The sequence below is a fragment of the Pocillopora damicornis genome, chromosome 12 (assembly GCF_964200805.1).
Source record: "Pocillopora damicornis chromosome 12, jaPocDami1.2, whole genome shotgun sequence".
Taxonomy (NCBI): domain Eukaryota; kingdom Metazoa; phylum Cnidaria; class Anthozoa; order Scleractinia; family Pocilloporidae; genus Pocillopora; species Pocillopora damicornis.
This window is the reverse complement of record NC_142681.1, coordinates 5,952,177-5,972,748: the sequence shown is the minus strand read 5'-3', so window position 1 is coordinate 5,972,748 and position 20,572 is coordinate 5,952,177. Positions and strand designations below refer to the sequence as shown.

General features: G+C 36.3%; 2 protein-coding genes and 1 pseudogene across 4 annotated transcripts; 1 reads left to right on the top strand and 2 right to left on the bottom strand.

Moving 5' to 3' along the window:
- Nucleotides 1-113: 113 nt before the first annotated feature.
- Nucleotides 114-2,655, bottom strand: LOC113670609 (BTB/POZ domain-containing protein 6-like). The gene has a single exon (XM_027186771.2). It carries the CDS (start codon nucleotides 1,659-1,661, stop codon nucleotides 330-332), a length of 1,332 nt encoding a protein of 443 aa, XP_027042572.2. The 5' UTR covers nucleotides 1,662-2,655; the 3' UTR covers nucleotides 114-329.
- A 2,108-nt stretch (nucleotides 2,656-4,763) lies between these two features.
- LOC113670616 (BTB/POZ domain-containing protein 6-like) lies at nucleotides 4,764-7,509 on the bottom strand (annotated as a pseudogene). The gene has a single exon (XR_016181973.1). The product of XR_016181973.1 is annotated as a BTB/POZ domain-containing protein 6-like (transcript).
- Nucleotides 7,510-7,953: 444 nt separating this feature from the next.
- Nucleotides 7,954-19,139, top strand: LOC113670618 (uncharacterized). 2 transcript variants are annotated; one of them, XM_089190554.1, is made up of 5 exons: nucleotides 7,954-8,194; nucleotides 10,729-10,961; nucleotides 16,368-16,444; nucleotides 17,053-17,312; nucleotides 18,590-19,139. In XM_089190554.1, exons 3-5 carry the CDS (start codon nucleotides 16,429-16,431, stop codon nucleotides 18,695-18,697), a joined length of 384 nt encoding a protein of 127 aa, XP_089046680.1. In that variant the 5' UTR covers nucleotides 7,954-8,194; nucleotides 10,729-10,961; nucleotides 16,368-16,428; the 3' UTR covers nucleotides 18,698-19,139. The 2 variants fall into 2 exon arrangements, with proteins under 2 accessions (XP_089046680.1, XP_089046679.1); XM_089190553.1 differs by lacking the exon at nucleotides 16,368-16,444.
- Nucleotides 19,140-20,572: the final 1,433 nt, after the last annotated feature.

Below are 20,572 nucleotides of genomic sequence, written 5' to 3'. Positions count from 1 at the left end.
GTTGGTGAGGATGGACGAACGTAACGGGAGTTTTGATGAAGGAAACGACATTAATGTTCAGGATTACAGGAGAGTCAAAGCAAATGCTGGTAAATATTTCAAGATGCACAGGCTGTGATAAAGCTCCTTTAATACTATAACTACCATGGTCTGAAAGCGTATTCTCCTATCAAACTAACAAGCAAACATTCATTTGTTGACTGTTCTTTATATCAAACCATTATCCCCATCTTGATCTCTGTCTTCATTCACGTTACAAGCCTGTTTAACTGTGCCCTACGACTAGAAAGCGGAGTTCGATACTTAACACTCCTTGGATCAAATGTTGATTAAACAGTGAATAATATGTCAGGGAACTGACCCCGACTAACGCTTGTTCCATTACCAGAGTACTTACTATTTGTAAACGTGATCGTTACGCCGCAACATTTTACTATTTCATGACCGTTTTTTCCATGCATCGAATCCGAACCTATGATCAAAGCTTCCACAGAGTATGAATGATTTTTTTTCAACACAAGAGGAGCGTCAAAAAAAACCTCAAATCCATGATAGTGACCAAAATTGCTTGACAAGGCCTCTGGTTTAAACCATCCTGCTTTTGATAACAGAACGGACTTGTTCTTGGCAATTTTGATCTCCATATCAACCCAGTAGCTATTTTGGTCCTCTCCAAAGAGCCGAAGCCCATGTAACGTAATCTCTGTGTCAGCGCAAAGATTCACGCAGTCTTTGGAAGAGCCCGCATAACTCCATTTGTTGTGAGAGACAGAACCAAACCTACAGCACCGCTGGATTTCACCGACGAAACCAGATCTCTTCGTTTCTGGAAACAGCAACAGAGCACTTGATACTAAGTTGATACGCTTGATAACACTCACAATTTCTTCTGCTGTTAATATTTTGCTGTCAAGTGCCACCAGGGCGAAATCTTCTTGCTTCATCGTAGGGAAGCGGATTGCCTTGACAACTCTTTCTCCAAGAATTGTTCTCTTTGTTGATCCATTCGCCACTAAACCCTGCTTTTTACAGGCATTTATAGCCCACAAATCAACGGCTTTAAACAGTTCCACTTCATTGATATTCAACGAGTCTCTTTCAACTAGAGCTTCGAGTAAGGATCTTTCAATTGTCAAGAATCCATTCCGAGATTTTACAGCTTCTGCGGTGCGTTCATCTATCACTTTCCAGCAATTTTCCACAAGGTTCGTCTCATCATATTTCTGTGCAAATTTCAAAACACTGAACACATTCGATTCATCTAAGTTGTGCCGTAAATGTCGCGCACATTTATCAGCCAGCGAAGGCACCATGTATTTCTTCGCCAAATAAAACACTCCCATCACATTACCTCCATTCAAACCCACTTCATCGCTGTACATGTAACGAAAAAACTCCAATAAACTCTCGTAATCACAGTCAGGCAGTTCAATAGAGTCTTTAGTCTCCGCCAACTCACCGTAAAACATGGCTTCAAACACAGGGCTACTTATTGACAACACAAACTTGTGAGCAGGAATACTTTTCTTGTTTTCACATTTGCCAATTACTCCCGAGACAACAAACCTAACATCGCTAAACAGATCGTTGTTAAAAATAAACTCATTCCTTTCTCTAATGGTGAGCTTTTTTGTCTGCCAATTCATCTTAGCCATAGACATATCGGGGTAATATCGTAGAAATTTAGGCAAGCTGGACAACTTAAAAGTTTTCTTCCAGTCTTTAGTGATAAAAATGACAATTACAGACAAGCATCTGCTTAAGAAGTGATTAGAATTAAACGCAAAGACATTTTTGCATATTGGGTTACTATGCTAGAATGATCACCCTCTCATTCCATCGTGGGTGCGAATTTGGAAAAATAACAGATTTTTAGTGTGTGTCGACAGTAACAATACCCTTTTCCGGGGGTAATTTAGTATTATCAATTGAGTTGATCACGTAAATTGGTCACCGTAGAAAGTTTCAAAGCTGACGTTTCGAGCGTCAGCCCTTCGTCATTCGCTCTGACGATGGGCTAACGCTCGAAACGTCGCTCTGAAACTCTTTACGGTGGCCAACTTACATTATCAACTCAGCTGATAATACTTAATTACCCTGTTAAACTTTCGTAACGACGCAGCACTACAGTTTCTTTAGAAAATTACCCCCTTTACCTTTTTCCGAGGGGTTTGTTTGTTCGACAGAGAATAGCTCCAAAGAAATAACTTGGCTCAAAAAGACAGGTTCAATTTAAACGAAATTTTTTCCTTTCAAAATGAGTTGAGAAATTTTTTCTAGTAACGAAAGTCACCGCGAAGATAAAGTAATAATCCACCATAAAAAGTTACAGAAAGTTTAGCGTGAGTTTGGACACTCATAAAACAAGTGCGGGGTAAGACTTTGGAATACTTCTAAGCATGGGGAGAATTTTTTTAACACTTATGAGCATTACTGCCTTTTATTTAAATTGAAAAGTCATTATTTTGTCCTGACACGCACGGGGTGCTATAGAATCCACGGAATTCTCCTCAACGTCATTCTTGTACTGTTGTGTTGATTGTACACTTGCACGTTTTTTCCTTCTTCGCCGGCTGTTACGTTTCAAAACAATCGATCTCGAAGAAATTCACTTTTTCAGTAAGCGGCAACATTCATGGTGTTGTCGCATCTTTTGAGGCAAAATCAACGCTTCTGTTTTTCTGATACGTAGTGGTCCCCTAAGCAGTTGTTTTAGGGGATGTCTGTTGAAGTCCTAAATGTAATAACTGTCCTAAATGTAATAAAGTCCTAAATGTAATAATATTTGGTCCTAAATGTAATAAAGCTCTGAATGTAATAACGTTCGGTCCTAAATGTAATAAGCCTCCTATGCAATCGTTGCAACAGCGCTAGCATTGAGATGTCAAAGTGACAGCTGTTGCACCAAAGAATCCTCTGACCAATATTCATGGAATATTGCGGGCTCACTGATATTAATCAGTGTCTTTTTACTTGCTAAAGACGTATGTTAAGAAATATTGGCTACAAAACCTTATACTGATACTGATGTGCTTTTGGCATCAAATTGACGGACGCAAAAGCAATGAGAACGTTGACCAATAGCTCTCTTTATATCATTGGCACAGACTCTTAAGTGTAACAGATTTTGACGAAATACTTCTGTCCTCAGTGCTGAAGTTAACACTTGATGAACCAAATTACAAGGAAAAAGAAGTCCACCGACTTATACGTTAGACAAATTCTGGGCTCAGAAGGGCATTTTTTGTACTGTCTTCCCTTGCCAGATTTGTACGGGTTTGCATAAGATATATTCATATGCGTTATTGACCGAACGTGAGGTCAAAATGGCTATATATTGGCCGAGTTCTTTTTTTTTGCGTTTTTATGGACTGAGACGAAGTCACGGTCCATAAAAAAGTAGAAAAAGAACGAGGCTAAAATCCAGTAATCTTGACCATACAAGAGAGTTTATATTCTCTTGGCTTAATCATTAAAGGATTCATTGTATAGCAAAAGATTTCGCTTTGATAAGAATCAAGAATGGCCTGTTCATTTCGAGAGCCGATAGTGAAAGCCAACTGTGTTTGCAGCACAATAAACCCAGGAGGGTCGTTTATTTTTTTTTCTATGTATATGCAAACATTGTCCAAAAGTTACGAAATTTGTAACTTTTCTTGCGTGGGATCAATATGGGGAATCCGAGCGGGCGAGGGTGGGCCCATCATGCCCGCTCAGGTAGCCAATCAGAACACAGGATTCACTTCATCTTGCCCGCGTGCGCTGGTAGCTATATGATAAAGTGACTTACAGAGCAAGATATCTACTGACCAATCATATGTTATCCCAGTAAAGCCATAGAGGGCTAGAAATGCAATACCCAAGTTCAAAATTGAATAAATCAGGATAGTCATTCTTAAACTGATGAACTCAAATGCTTCATTAAAATCAACTGACACTGAATAACATAGATGTGCTACTGATAATAATAATTTTCTTTTGGATTAACATGTGACACAGCGAAATCATTCAAACTGCTCTAAAATGTTGCACCACTACTAAAGACTTCAACACGAACGATAACATCAACAACAGCATGCTAGTTCATCATCAATTGTAGTCAATTTCTTTTCCAAAAAGTCTTAATGATTACGTGCCGATTCCATCCTATTGAGCTCCCAGCCAAGCACTTGCCCACTTTGGGCTGGAAATGATTTTCTTCAACTCGATCAATAAACCGCCTTATGGACCATACTTCGACTGCTGATATTTCTTATGTCTAACAAGTAAAAAGACGCTGATTGATATCAGCGAACCCGTAATATGACATGTTTACTGATCAGCGGTGTTTGGTGCAACAGCTGTCACTAACATCTCAATGTGGATGTCCGCCATAACAACAATGCACTGAAGGAGTTCAACGATTGCATTGGAGGCTTATTACATTTAGGACTAAATGTTATTATATCAAGGACTTTATTATATTTAGGACCAAATGTTATTACATTTAGGACTTTATTACATTTAGGACTTTATTACATTTAGGACTTTATTACATTTAGGACTTTATTACATTTAGGACTTCATTACATTTAGGACAGTTATTACATTTAGGACTTCAACAGATGTCACCCAGCGCTGGATGAGCGTGACTTCTGGACATTTCTGAAACAGGGGTGTTGAAAAGTCTTGGTTTTTTATGATAGGCTTATACGAGAGTCCGATTTCATCTTACGGAGGGCATGACACCCTTACGATAGCCTCAAGGAAGCTGGAAAAATAACCTGGACGTGAATAAAGAATTTTATTTCCTCTTATCAAGGCTCTATAGACAAACAACTGGTTGAGAACCGCATGCAGTAAAGTATGCAATATAACGGCAACCTGCCTGCAACTAATCTACGCAGTAGATAAAAAAAAATACCACCAGTAGTGAAAGTAAAAATTGCAAAAGATTTATAAAAAATACCATCCCTAAAGAATATGAGAAAAATTTCAAGTTGTAATACTCAATGCACAGACGATGCGGGTAATACTCGATTACAGAAATAATCCTACTTTTAGTGGTGCTTGTTTTGTTTTTTTTTATTACAGCTGCATTACATTTGATAAAATGAAGATGGTGCTTAAGGTCTCCTGATTGGACTCGATTATTTCTCTATAGTTTAACGTCGGAATTTTCCATCCACTGATGATTAGAAGATGAACTTCCTTGAAATTATGATTCTACACCTTCGATCATATTTGTGTTTCGAAAATAAAAAAGCCAACAGCACTTGCTACAAATTTTGAGTTGTGCATATGAACGTGCACTCTGAAAGATTCTTGAGTAACATATACCACTGAAGGGTCACAACGTTGTAGAAATTGTAACTTATATCAATCTTGAGGAGATCATTTCAAGGAAAATGAATCCGTGTACGTTGTTTTACAGAGCGATAATCTGAATGGAGCCGAATAGCAAAGTTTTCCCTGACCAAAGCCCTTTACTGTGATGCTAAATATAGGAATAGATCTTAGTGGATAGCAGAGTCCTCTCTTCTCGCTTTTATAGACTATTTACTTTATCTCTTTACAATTACTATAAACGAGGAACATTTTCTTCTTAGTAGAATATTCCTCTACTTTCTCAATTTTTGTAAATACTTTACTTCAAAGTACATCTTAATAATCTACCCTTGGTTGTTATAAAACAAAGCTATAGCCTGTGATCATTAACATTATGGGAGAACGATCCGTGTAGTGTGACCTTCAAGAATGTTCTAGAAGTAGCTGTGTCATGCTGAGTCATCCCTGAGTCAACATATAAATATAATCTGTTGTAATGTTACGGAACGTTCTAGATCCTCAACCGTACCTACAAAAGCCAAGCTTGTAACTAGATGTAGCGATTAGTTTAGTTGCTGGTATAGCCCGACAGATATCAATAAAGGTGTATGCTGCAGAATACAAAACGTCCACACTTCAATCCGAAGGAAATAAAGATCCAGATTCCTTTCTGTTGTAATTTCTTCTATTCAGGGTAATTTAGAGAATAGCAATGCAGGAAAGTCTTTACCAACAATGGACTTAAATGTAAATTTTACACCTGAACAAGTAACTTGGTGGAGAATTTTTTCTCCACACCATGAACTTGGATGACTTGTTCTTGCCTCCATGCGGTATGTGGTGTTTTCCTTCAAAATAACATTTTTGGGAAATAAGATTTGGTAAGCATAGAACGGAAATGAATTTTCCTCATACAGGTTGACGGAAAACGTTCCAGTTACACGATTTAGTGTACCTTTGTTGTTCCATAGGCTAAGCTCAATCAGGTTCTCGCTGTAACCGCCACAGAGACATACCCCGTGTAACAAAATTTTACTGTCCACAGAAAACTCAATGATGTGTATTTTCTCAAATACATCGTCTTTGGAAAGAGAAATAAAGGACTGGAATCTGAAACAACGTTGAGTTTTGCCACAGACACGAAGAACAGATGATCTTCTCTTGTCTGAGAATCTTAATGGATGACAAAGCACCGAACTTCGATATTTGACCAGGGCCTTAACTTCGTCTAGGTTTAGGATGTCGCTGTCCAACACGACGTCGGCAAAATCTTTTTGATCTATAACTGGGAAGCGAATTGCTTTGACAATTTCTTCTCCAAGAATTCTTCTTTTGGTTGTGCCATCCGCCTCTAAACCTTGTCTCTCACATTCTTTTGAGGCCCACATGTCAACGGCTTTGAACAGATCTATCTCTTCAATATTCAGTGTATCTCTGATTACCACTGTTTCGAGTAAGTTCCTCTCAATTGTAACAAATCCATCTGATTTCGCTGCCTGCTCCATCTTGTCATCGATTACTCTCCAGCATCGATCCACTAGGGCTTTCTCTTGACATTTCTGAGCGAATGGTAAAATGATGAAAACATTGGACGGATCCAAGTTTTTGAAGAGATATTCGGCACATTTATCAGCGAGTGACGGCACCATGTATTTCTTCGCCAAGTACAACACTCCCATGACATTACTTCCGCTCAAGTTGACTTCAGTCGCAGTACATGAAACGGAACAACTCCAGCAGACACTCGTAGTCACAGTCAGGCAGTTCAATAAAGTCTCTAGTCTCCGCTAACTCACCGTAAAACATGGCTTCAAACACAGGACTACTGATCGACAATACTAACTTGTGAGCAGGAATAAATTGCATGCTTTCACTTCCGCCATCCGTCGTTCGCACGGTGAACTTCACATCGCTGAACAAATCGTTGTTAAAAATGAACTTACTTCTCTCCCTCAAGGAAGACTTTGTCGATTGCCACTTTTCCTCGACGACAGACATGGATTGTGTGGTTTAATATACCGTATAAACGGATGGAGAACGACTTGAAAGTTGAGGATCGTTGTCGAGACCACTGTAGTTTGGACTCGTAGTTTGGGTACACCTTGGAAAGGTTACTAAGCTGGTAAAAGACACGCACGGGCATAGATTTGGAAGCGATCTTCGCGGTAATGAACACTACCTAAGCAGTATTAAAAATAAGACCTGAAAAAAAAAATTCAGGCTTATACAGGATTTGAACCTATGACCTCTACGCACTGAGCATAACGGGCCCAAAGACACCAAATGGGACCCAAAACCGTGATCGTTGATTTGAAACTCCACCCATCCGTGCAATGTTGGTGAGAAGCTGCCACAAGACATGCATGTTATAAATCATCTATTTATTTAGAGTAATGGACTTCACACCACTTTTCTGTAGCAAGTTTACCATTTATTTCATGAGACACTTCGGTCGAGTCTGTATTTCAACTTTCTGTGATCAATTTCAACTTTCTGTTTATTTGAAGTTTGATTTTGAGAACCAGCTCGACTCGTGGTCTCACAAGCAAACGCGTTTAGAAATTGTACAACACCGCGTGTTCCTATCTGCATTTTTTCTGCGTTTTACCGCGCTGAATATTAATAACGTGCAGTTGCGAAAGACAGAGGAAACTGGGAACAAGAAAAACTTTACACCATGGCGGAAGAGGCTGTACCAGTAAATGTGTTTTACTTTGATACCATTTCAGCGGCGCTCGAAAAATGAAATGGAACTTTTAGAATCGATTGCGTTTAGAATATGCCTTTTCGCCTTTGGTGATATTCAAATGCAGCAAAAAATTATCAGTGCGAGTGCAAACATGAAAATGCGAAGAGAAAGTTTGGAACTAGCGCAGTGGTGGAAGAGGTAAGGCAAATCCTTTAAACCCGCTCGGTATGAAGAAAGTTTCATAAGTTCATGCTCATGTTCATGAATTCCTAGAGTTCTGTATATAAAGGCTTTTAACCGCAGAAGAACCCTTATAACAATATTTTGCTTCCAATTTAGGTGCGCGTGTGCTCGTATCTTTTTATTGAAGTAGTTATTTACTGAAAAACTTCTGTGTTTCAAATCCAGATTGAAGGAGATTGTTTTGAAACGTTGAATTATGCTGAACATTTTGAAAAGTTGGCCTCTCACCAACACTTCTGAATAACTTCAGTTTTTCTAAATTTTCTATTACTGACCATGAAAATTTGACCACCAAGAACCAAAAAGTACAATGTTCCTGAAGAGTCTTTTCAACCTCTAGCTATCTGTTTTTTTCCTGTTTTTGAATTGTGTGTTGATTTTGTAGCAATGCAACTTGTGGAAACAATTGCAGATCAGTTACAGGGTGTTATCTGAATATAACACCAACTTCACCGCACTCGTTAACAAGGAAATGTATGGCAGTCATGAGAGAGTTGTAAACTGAATCTTGAAAGTCAAAGGGGCAAGAAACACAAATCTTGATGTGGTGTTGGATTGAGTTATTGATTCCCAGGTGTTAAGCCCTATTCAAACAGTCATAATAGTTGATAACAGTTACAACTACACTCAAAACTGTATTTAGCAGCATGATATTAAGCAGTCACCCTGTATTGAGCAGTCAGTTGTAAAAGTTCCGCATTAGTTTCCCCTTAATCCTTTAACTCCCAGATCAAATTTTTAATTCTCCTTTCTGTCAACCATACAATTCTTATAATGTTAGTTCAGAGAATTTAGTATTGAATCAACTAATTATCCCCAAATTGATATTTTTCTTTATTCTCATCACTTTTTTGGTTGATATTGTATAGATGTTGTAAAGAGAAATTCTGCTTTGGTCACTCATGAGAGTTAAAGGGTTAATCGTTTTAAATTTCATCCCTATTAAGCAGTCACCTCTATGTAGCAGTCATGGTCACCCTTTACTGAGTCCCAATGGTCTGTTTGTATTGTCTTGCACCTGTATTGTCTTGCACCTGTATTGAACATTCATTTGGAGCAGAAACACTCAAATAAAAGCAAGAATAATCTATTGGGCCAAATTCAATCCATGTGTCTCTCTTAAAATCAATGTTAGTGGTATTTAAGAGCAGGATTTCTTATATTAAGTGATTAATTATGGTATAAAATTACATTTTTAGGTGTTTTTTCTTATTACCTCTATTCTGTGGAACCTGTGGAAATGGTTAAAATTTTGCAGAATGTCTCACAGGTCATTCCTATCATCTCCTGGTAGGCTTCAGTATCTTCAACTTGCAACTCTTGGACTAAAATTTCAAATCCCTTTAGAATTGCTGACCTCAGCACATGCCATCTTTGTTTACAATTTCATCATCTCTTGCATGATTTAGTCAACTATCATCAACTACCATGAATTGTTTGAATGCAGATATGATAGTCAATGATTGTGACTAATAGTAAAAACTATCATAACTGTTTGAGCAAGACTTTAAAATCATACTAGAAGGCTTCAAATGAACTTGCTAATCTGAAAATGTTTCCATGGCAGTAAACATTACTGGTATGGGTTGGCCTTAAAAATTGTACTCTTTGTTGCATACCTAATACTAAAGTGGAAATTATTTCCAAATTTGGATCTTCTCCTACCTGAAAAATACATGTGGCATCTTTTGTACTGCTATGGCAATTGAAAAAAATGTTTAACTATTGGAGTACTCATTTTAAACTCACATTGTAAAGTGTTTATTTTGAAAGACCCTGACAGGCTCTGTTCATGTGTGGTCTATAAGTTTGTATGTGCTGGCTGTAATGCCTGTTACAATGGGAATGCTCTGCTCTTAGTTCCAAAAACCTCAGCTTTAGATATACAACATTGGGCCTTGAAACTGTTTCTCCTTTTACATTCATATTTGTTGTGAGAACAGAAAGAAAACTGGAAGATGTTGGTTATTTCCTCAGCATCTACAACTCTTTTCCTGAGTAACTTTAAAGATACAGAAATTCCTTATGACGAGACCTCCATTTATAACCCTCTCAGTTCTATATCCATTTACTTGGGAGTGTTTTATTTGGGCCATGAGCCCCTTCAGTGATAAAGACACCCCTTTCTATATGAAGCAAACTTAAGAAAAGTAGTCCTTTAGAGATAAATGGCATCCCAATTATAGTCCATTATGGGAATTAGCTTCAGCCCTTAAACTCCCATGATTTTATTTTAAATTCTCCTCTTTAGCTGATTTTCATTTCCTTGTAAATTAGCCATGAAAATTTGTTGTTAGATTAAGATAGCAACAACTACCTGATAAATTGGAGTTTTCTCCTCACCTCTTTACTGAATAATGTATTGATATTGTAGGAAGAAGTTACATATCAATCACTTTTGGGAGTTTTAGGATTAAATGATCCTTATTAGAAAATTCTACCGAGCAGTTTTCTAAGTTGTATGACTTTACTTCTGTTACTTAACACAGCCTCATGATGCAACAGAGTACAGTAAGGCAAAAAGATAAAGAAAGTGAAGTACTGTGAAGCCTTGCTGGCCCATTGCAAGCCTTTGTGAACAGTGGAAAGAGAGTGGACTGAGTGCAAGACTCTTTTCTGGATGGACACTGTAAAACACTCAGCAGGACAGACAAGCTCAGGAAGAAAGCAGATAAACAAATGGATAAGAGAGAATGGATAAGTGGAAACTGTTATTATCAAAGTAAGTACACTTTTGGTCATTTTGTCAGATGTTCATGATCAAATGAAACATTTTCTATGTACCATATACTGTTTGCTTCTGAAAAAAAATTGATATCACATCTTATTGTGTTCCAGTAATGTGCATGCTAGTTAGTTTTACATCCAGTTTAAAATTGATTTTCTTTTGGTAAAGTGATAATAGCTGGTGACGTGGGCCCCCTTTATATTGGGGATATTACATCACTGCTTGGTAAGATGTCACATGACCATCCTACCCAACTTTACAGTGTGGTTAGTATCTCCCACAATTCTAGTTGTCCTCTTTGTTGGCGCGATACGTTAGAATCTCACGCAACTTTAACTGTCCCAGTAATTGTTACATTAGTATCTCCTGTAACTTGTTTTGTTCTTGTATTTCGTTTTTTACGTGTGTATTCTTGCTCATCTTTATCTCGCGCGAATTTACTTGATCTCTCATTTGGATAGTTCGTAAGTATCTCGCGAAACTTCAGCTGTTCCCTCATTTCAATTGTTACATTTGTATCTCGTGCAACTTAAGCGGCTAAACTTCAGAATACCCCGCAACTCATTTACATGTGTCGGGCGCCTATTTGGATAGTTACGTTATCTCGCGCAATTTTAGCTGTCTTATTTCGATCGTTACGTTTGTACCTTGCGCAATTTTACCTCTCTTATTTCATTCGTTACGTTTATATCTCGCGCAACTTTATCTGTTTTTTTATTTGGATTGTTATGTTTGTATCTCGGGCAGCTACAGCTGTCCTCTTATTTGGATTGTTACGTTTGTATCTCGGGCAACTACAGCTGTCCTCTTGTTTGGATTGTTACGTTTGTATCTCGCGCAACTCAAGCTGTCTTCTTATTTGGATTGTTACGTTTGTATCTTGCACAACTCTATCTCGCGCAACGAAAGCCTGTTTCTTATTTCGATCGTTACGTTTCTATCTCTTGCTATTTCAGCTGTTTTCTTACTTGGTTTGTTACGTTTGTCTCTCGCGCAACTTTATCTGTTTTTTTATTTGGATTGTTATGTTTGTATCTCGGGCAGCTACAGCTGTCCTCTTATTTGGATTGTTACGTTTGTATCTCGGGCAACTACAGCTGTCCTCTTGTTTGGATTGTTACGTTTGTATCTCGCGCAACTTAAGCTGTCTTCTTATATGGATTGTTACGTTTGTATCTCCCGCAACTTTTGCTATTTTCTTATTTGGATCGATACGTTTTTATCTTTCACAACTCTAGCTGTTTTCTTATTTGGATTGTTACGTTTGTATCTCGCGCAATTTAAGCTGTTTTCCTATTTGGACTGTTACGTTTGTATCTTGCGCAATTTAAGCTGTTTTCTTATTTGGATTGTTACGTTTGTATCTCTCGCAATTTAAGCTGTTTTCTTATTTAGATTGTTACGTTTGTATCTCTCGCAATTTAAGCTGTTTTCTTATTTGGATTGTTACGTTTGTATCTTGCGCAATTTAAGCTGTTTTCTCATTTGGATTGTTACGTTTGTATCTCTCGCAATTTAAGCTGTTTTTTTATTTGGATTGTTACGTTTGTATCTCGCAATTTAAGCTGTTTTTTTATTTGGATTGTTACGTTTGTATCTCGCAATTTAAGCTGTTTTCTTATTTGGATTGTTACGTTTGTATCTTGCGCAATTTAAGCTGTTTTCTCATTTGGATTGTTACGTTTGTATCTCTCGCAATTTAAGCTGTTTTCTTATTTGGATTGTTACGTTTGTATCTCTCGCAATTTAAACTGTTTTCTTATTTGGATTGTTACGTTTGTATCTCTCGCAATTTAAGCTGTTTTTTTATTTGGATTGTTACGTTTGTATCTTGCGCAATTTAAGCTGTTTTCTCATTTGGATTGTTACGTTTGTATCTCTCGCAATTTTAGCTGTTTTCTTATTTGGATTGTTACGTTTGTATCTCGCAATTTAAGCTGTTTTCTTATTTGGATTGTTACGTTTGTATCTTGCGCAATTTAAGCTGTTTTCTCATTTGGATTGTTACGTTTGTATCTCTCGCAATTTAAGCTGTTTTCTTATTTAGATTGTTACGTTTGTGTCTCTCGCAATTTAAGCTGTTTTCTTATTTGGATTGTTACGTTTGTATCTTGCGCAATTTAAGCTGTTTTCTCATTTGGATTGTTACGTTTGTATCTCTCGCAATTTAAGCTGTTTTCTTATTTGGATTGTTACGTTTGTATCTCTCGCAATTTAAGCTGTTTTCTTATTTAGATTGTTACGTTTGTATCTCTCGCAATTTAAGCTGTTTTCTTATTTGGATTGTTACGTTTGTATCTTGCGCAATTTAAGCTGTTTTCTCATTTGGATTGTTACGTTTGTATCTCTCGCAATTTTAGCTGTTTTCTTATTTGGATTGTTACGTTTGTATCTCGCAATTTAAGCTGTTTTCTTATTTGGATTGTTACGTTTGTATCTCTCGCAATTTTAGCTGTTTTCTTATTTGGACTGTTACGTTTGTATCTTGCGCAATTTAAGCTGTTTTCTTATTTGGATTGTTACGTTTGTATCTCGCAATTTAAGCTGTTTTCTCATTTGGATTGTTACGTTTGTATCTCTCGCAATTTAAGCTGTTTTCTTATTTGGATTGTTACGTTTGTATCTCTCGCAATTTAAACTGTTTTCTTATTTGGATTGTTACGTTTGTATCTCGCGCAACTTTATCTGTTTTTTTATTTGGATTGTTATGTTTGTATCTCGGGCAGCTACAGCTGTCCTCTTATTTGGATTGTTACTTTTGTATCTCGGGCAACTACAGCTGTCCTCTTGTTTGGATTGTTACGTTTGTATCTCGCGCAACTCAAGCTGTCTTCTTATTTGGATTGTTACGTTTGTATCTTGCACAACTCTATCTCGCGCAACGAAAGCCTGTTTCTTATTTCGATCGTTACGTTTCTATCTCTTGCTATTTCAGCTGTTTTCTTACTTGGTTTGTTACGTTTGTCTCTCGCGCAACTTTATCTGTTTTTTTATTTGGATTGTTATGTTTGTATCTCGGGCAGCTACAGCTGTCCTCTTATTTGGATTGTTACGTTTGTATCTCGGGCAACTACAGCTGTCCTCTTGTTTGGATTGTTACGTTTGTATCTCGCGCAATTTAAGCTGTTTTCCTATTTGGACTGTTACGTTTGTATCTTGCGCAATTTAAGCTGTTTTCTTATTTGGATTGTTACGTTTGTATCTCTCGCAATTTAAGCTGTTTTCTTATTTAGATTGTTACGTTTGTATCTCTCGCAATTTAAGCTGTTTTCTTATTTGGATTGTTACGTTTGTATCTCTCGCAATTTAAGCTGTTTTCTTATTTGGATTGTTACGTTTGTATCTCTCGCAATTTAAGCTGTTTTCTTATTTGGATTGTTACGTTTGTATCTTGCGCAATTTAAGCTGTTTTCTCATTTGGATTGTTACGTTTGTATCTCTCGCAATTTAAGCTGCTTTCTTATTTGGATTGTTACGTTTGTATCTCGCAATTTAAGTTGTTTTCTTATTTGGATTGTTACGTATGTATCTTGCGCAATTTAAACTGTTTTCTTATTTGGATTGTTACGTTTGTATCTTGCGCAGTTTAAGCTGTTTTCTTATTTGGATTGTTACGTTTGTATCTCTCGCAATTTAAGCTGTTTTCATATTTGGAATGTTACGTTTGTATCTCTCGCAATTTAAGCTGTTTTATTTGGATTGTTACGTTTGTATCTCTCGCAATTTAAGCTGTTTTCTTATTTGGATTGTTATGTTTGTATCTCTCGCAATTTAAGCTGTTTTCTTATTTGGATTGTTACGTTTGTATCTTGCGCAATTTAAGCTGTTTTCTTATTTGGATTGTTACGTTTGTATCTCGCAATTTAAGCTGTTTTCTTATTTGGATTGTTACGTTTGTATCTCGTAATTTAAGCTGTTTTCTTATTTGGATTGTTACGTTTGTATCTCTCGCAATTTAAGCTGTTTTCTTATTTGGATTGTTATGTTTGTATCTCGCAATTTAAGCTGTTTTCTTATTTGGATTGTTACGTTTGTATCTCGCAATTTAAGCTGTTTTCTTATTTGGATTGTTACGTTTGTATCTCGCGCTCTTTTAGTTGTTTTCTATTTGGATTGTTACGTAAGTATCTTGCGCAATTTTAGCTGTTGTTACGTTTGTATCTCGTAGAACTTATGCTGTCTTATTTGGATTGTTACGTTTGTTTCTCGCGCCGCTTTAGGTGTTTTAAATTGGATTGTTACATTTGTCTCTCGCGCAGCTATAGCTGTCTACTTATTTGGATTGTAACGTTTGTATCTCGCGCAATTATTATTATTATTTAGCTGTTTTCTAATCTGGAGTGTTACGTTTGTGTCTCGGGCATTTAGATGTCTTATTTGGATTGTAACGTTTGTATCTTGCGCAATTATTATTTAGGTCATTACGTTTGTATCTTGCGCAATATTATCTGATTCCTTTTTTGGATTGTTACGTAAGTGTCTTGCGCAATTTTAGCAGTTGTTATGTTTGTATCCTGCGGAACTTATGAGCTGTCATCTTATCTGGATTGTTACGTTTGCTTCTCGCGCAGCTTGAGCTGTTTTCTTATCGGGATTGTTACGTTTGTATCTTGCGAAACTTTAGATGTCTTCTTATTTGGATTGTAACGTTTGTATTTCGCGCAATTATTATTTAGATCATTACGTTTGTATCTCGCGCAAATTTAGCCGTCGTCTTATTTGGATTGTAGCGTTTGTATCTTGCAGAAATTTATCGGTCTTCTTATTTGGATTGTAGCCTTTGTATCGCGCAATTTTAGCTTTTTAGTATCTCTTGTAAGTTGTCTTATTTGCATTGTTACGTTTGTATCTCGCGCAATTTAAGCTGTCTTCTTATTTGGATTGTTAAGTTTGTATCTTGCGCAACCTTAGTTGTCTTCTTAGTTAGATTGTAACGTTAGTATCTTGCCCAAATTTAGCTGTCTTTTTATATGGATTTCTAAGTGTGTATCTCGTACAACTTAAGCTGTCTTTTTCTTTCGATCGTTATGTTTGCATCTCGCGCAATTTGACATTTTCTCTTATTTAGATTGTTACGTTAGTTTATCGCGCATTTATAGCTGTTCTCAAGTCTCATTTTGATTGTTACGTTAATATCTCGCGCAATTTTAGCTCTTCACTTTTTTCGATTGTTACTTTAGTATCTCGTGTAACTCAAGCTGTCCTTTTTGTTGTTATTTTTCTTGGTCTTAGGCTTACTGTGTTTCTTTGGGATTTTTCTTTTCAGGAAGTCAAAGTGATTTTGAGTGAGTTGCTGAGGATGTGTCAGACTTACTCTAGAGCTCTTCTTTATCTACTTTCTTTATCCCAGGTTTTTCCAGTGAAACTGTGAGTTGCTTTCCTGTTTTTTTTTCTTGATAGTTTGACACCCAAAAAGGAACAACCAGTTTTCACCATCAGTTAGTCTGTTATACGAGTGAAGATGCAAAGTCAGCTCGGTGAGAAAGCTACCGGAGACCTCTTGCTTCTCTCCCCAGTGTTCCAAGGCTATAACCTTCGTTTCAGGGCTGATTCGTTTAAAGGGCAGATAACTGTGTTGATCGTGCAAATCGTCATCCTCCGGATAAGTGAGAACAGAAAGTACTGCCGCATTATCCACCGTGTAGCGATTTTTCCAGTTTTTAACGTTAATCATCCTCCTAAAAACCGGGGCTAGGCCTTGAAACTGAGACTTTAGCTTAATACTAAATAGATTACCGCGCGGAGAGATCGAAAAAATATGGCGAAATTAAACCAGCTAACAAAGTTGTTCTCGACATAAACGTCTGAAATAGTATTACTAAGTGAAATTTTGTTCCTCCAAGAATTTTCAGCCATCTCCTCTTCCTACCTCTTATTCCTCTTCTCAATTTCTCTTTTATTCCTCAGTATTTTTTTTAAATATCCTTTGTTGGAATATAACCCACATTTGCTATGTGGAATTAACATTTCCTTAATTCGCAGATTATTCCCTACTTGTTGTACTAACACAGAAAAAAATTTCCAAAGGCACTGATGTATTATGGTCTTTGGTAAAGCTTGTTATTTTAATATTCATAACTTGCAGATCTATCTCTCACATTCCAACAATCACGTGTACTTTCGGTCGAGGATGAAATGGCTAACGATGCGAAATCTCTGCGTAATTTTGCTGTGAGGAGAACAGCTATTGTTGGCAATTTTTCGTCCAAACTCATCTTTGGTCATAGCATGGTACGTTTTCTTCAACTTGGGCAGAATAAGCGCTGTGGTAGAACAGGACGAAAGACAAATGGAAGTACGCTCAACTTCCAACTGTTACCTTTGTTGGAGACCTCTTCCAGAAAGGTATTTTGAAATAACTAGCGTTTGCATTGATATTTTATCTTAGTTACCCACTTCAAAAAAGTGTTTTTAATATTTAATGATTTGTGCCTTTAAGTTTTCCACGTTAAAGAAGGTTTTGAATTCTCTAATTTTATGCACAAAAGCGCCATTGATATAGTATAATTTATTCTGGCTTCAGAAGCGATTTCTCTAGGATCTCGACCTTTGCACTTTCATGATTCAGCCTTAGTTTGTGAAGAAGTTATACTGATCTAAGAACGTGGTTTTATTGTTTTCACGCTTTCATGTTTAGGGGACATTTAATTTTCTTGCTGCTTTCCATGAAATTTGCCGTAATTTCACTGAATTTTTGGAAAACGTTTGGTTGTGTTTATTGTGTATTTTTGAACCCAAAAAAAACTTTGATGATTTTGGATCCCCTGAGACCAAAATGTCCCGCTAAAATTCTATAACGCCTTCTACATTTGGCACCATTTTACACTTTGTCCAATTCGGTTTGCAAAGTCCACTTTGGCTCCAAACTTTGTACTTTTTCAGGTTATTCTTAGACAAACAAAAAATCACGGATGTAGTGAGGCTGAACAAGAAAATCGAATTAAATTTCATGTCGTGAAGAATAAAAAACCGAAGGAAAAAACAAAATTATCATATTCAACGAAAAGAAAACTTGTCGAAAAGCACAACAAACGTGTTAATCGTAAGATTTTTTGCTTTTCAAAGCTAAAATAAACTCATACACGTAATCAGCTCTCACAAGCACTTGATAGGTCGACCTACCAAAAAAGAAAATAGTTAAAATAGAAAACCTCATTTCCAATTCTTATGGACATTTTTCATTCAACCAATTAAACAACGCTGCTACAGTTATGATAATGTCACGTCAGAATTCTGGTTTTCCCTTGTGCATTCTTGTAATACAAAGAAATGTCGAGATCCTTCTAGGAATAGAATAATTACTCAGCGTGCAGCAATTTGCAAAAGAAGGTTAAATAAAATTGTGTTTGAAAAGAGTTCAACGTGTCTGTTGATGTCAAGAAAGTAATGTAACTAGACAACGTATTGCATGTTATTTACGGCTCACCACCGGTAGTTTACCTGCTATTGTTGCCGACTGGTTGCGAGAAAATACAAGTGATGATAAATATTACAAGTGGTAATTAATCAATTGGGTTGAATGGAAGCTTAAGCGGGAAGATGTATTTTTGTAATATAGCTTTATTGTGTAAGTTGTTATGGAAAATGTATTTGTTAATTCTTTTGTTTATGTGCTCTTGCAGCTTATTGAATGGCGGATAACTGAAGTCACAATCAGTTACCAATACTTCAGGATAAAGGTCCTGCAGCCCAAAGACAAGTTCAATGCAGAGGTAGAAAATAAATTTTAACAGAACTCAATTGCGTCAAGATTGATCATTTGATTATGGGAAGATTTAGTTTTCTTATCGACCTAAAACATCTTTTCTGCTTGTTAGCATCAGGTGTTTCGAATTCAAGACAAGATTTGCTTAGTAACTGCCCTCCATTTTTTTTTTCATTTAAGAATTCAGGTGACATCCCTCAAAAAATGTCCCGCCAAAAAACTTAGAAAATACGGGGCGCTTAAAATACGCATGCGCCAGACTGTTTCTTTTTTTTGGAAGAGTAAGTAACATCCGGTTAAAATGGCGTAATTTTCCCGCCAAAAAACTTAGAAAAATACAGGCGCCCAAAATACGCATGCGCCGATTTTTTTTTTTTTTTTATCAAAGGTGTGTTTAAGACTCCATAACTTATTACTTTTATATTTCTATGTTATTAAATAAAGTCAATAAACTCGACAGTTTTCACTCATTTCTTTTGTGATCTTTATTTTCATACATTCAATAAATAGTAATACAAGTCTTAAAACTTTCTCTTCTTTAATTAGTTAAGTTAATTTCCATTGATTAATTAAAAAGATGTTGAGAAAAATCCGTTCAAACATATACTAAGACTTTTGGCGGGAAAATTTAGTAGAATTTGCACAGAGTTTCCCCTGGGAACATTTTCAACAAAAAATTCAAAATGGCATCCCTTGAATTTTTCCGCCAAAAAAATGTTAATATCACCTTGTGCAAAAATGTCATTGCAAAAAATTGTCAAACAGCCTTTCTTTCCAGATAGCTTTACACAATTGCAGTTTACTTCGTTATAAAGATTTCTTTGAACCATTTTGGTCTAGAGAATTTTTTGCACAAGATGATATGAATATTCTTCTACGCTACCAATACTCAAAATGGCAAGCTAAACAAAACACTCTAAAGCTTGCCATGTTGCCGAAAAAAAGATCTTTTTCAGCCATTTATTAGGTTTTTGTCAGTGGCACAGGACAAACATAACGCCTAAAATGGATCAAAATTTTGCAGCCAAAATGAGTTTTGTTCTTTTTTTCTTTAGTGGCAAGGGTTTAGATGGTCATATATTTTCTTGGCTCCACGTTTCTTTTTAAGTAACTTTGTCAAGATCTTGGTCGAGTAAAATTTTATTCTCCACCATTAAAATCATCAATTCAGCTTTCAAACTCAAAAATTTTATAAGTCGTGTTTACAATAATTGTTGGCTGATAAAGATCTCTTTACATTACAACTAAGACAATAAAACTCAATGCCTGGTTCAAGGAATAATATGAAAGGAAACTCATTTTGAGCGCAATTTTACATTCAATGACGAAGTTTTGCAACAAATTATACAGACCACAAAAAAAAAACGTTTCTATTTACTTTTGTTGTACAAGAAATTTCCAAGAAACAGAAAACTTATAGCCGATAGTATCCGACAATTTTTGTGTGGTGATTCACGTTTGGTTTGTTCAAATTACAAAAAATGTTTTTAAAAGTAGGACGGCAATTTACATTTTTAACATTCTGACAACTTATGTTTTTTTCGAAAAACATTATATAGGTAGATATATACTCGTAACTTTCAAATGAGTTCGCTGTAAATTACGTGCAAGAACTGAATTCGTGATGAAACATTTCCTTTTTTCTGAAACTTTTGCAAACCGAATTGAATGCAGCTTCCACCTTTTTCTGATAGAATTTGATTGCTTTCAACGTTTCTTAGAACCACGACCAAGTATTATGGTGTATTATGGCGCTTTCGAGTTTTATTACAATTTCTTTGTATAAACATGATCAATGCTCTGGTCTGTATAATTGTAAATAAACATTTCTTTGAACCAGACATTTTTGAGTTTTACACATAGAACTTGCAAAACCACAAGATAACTTTGGCGTATAGGC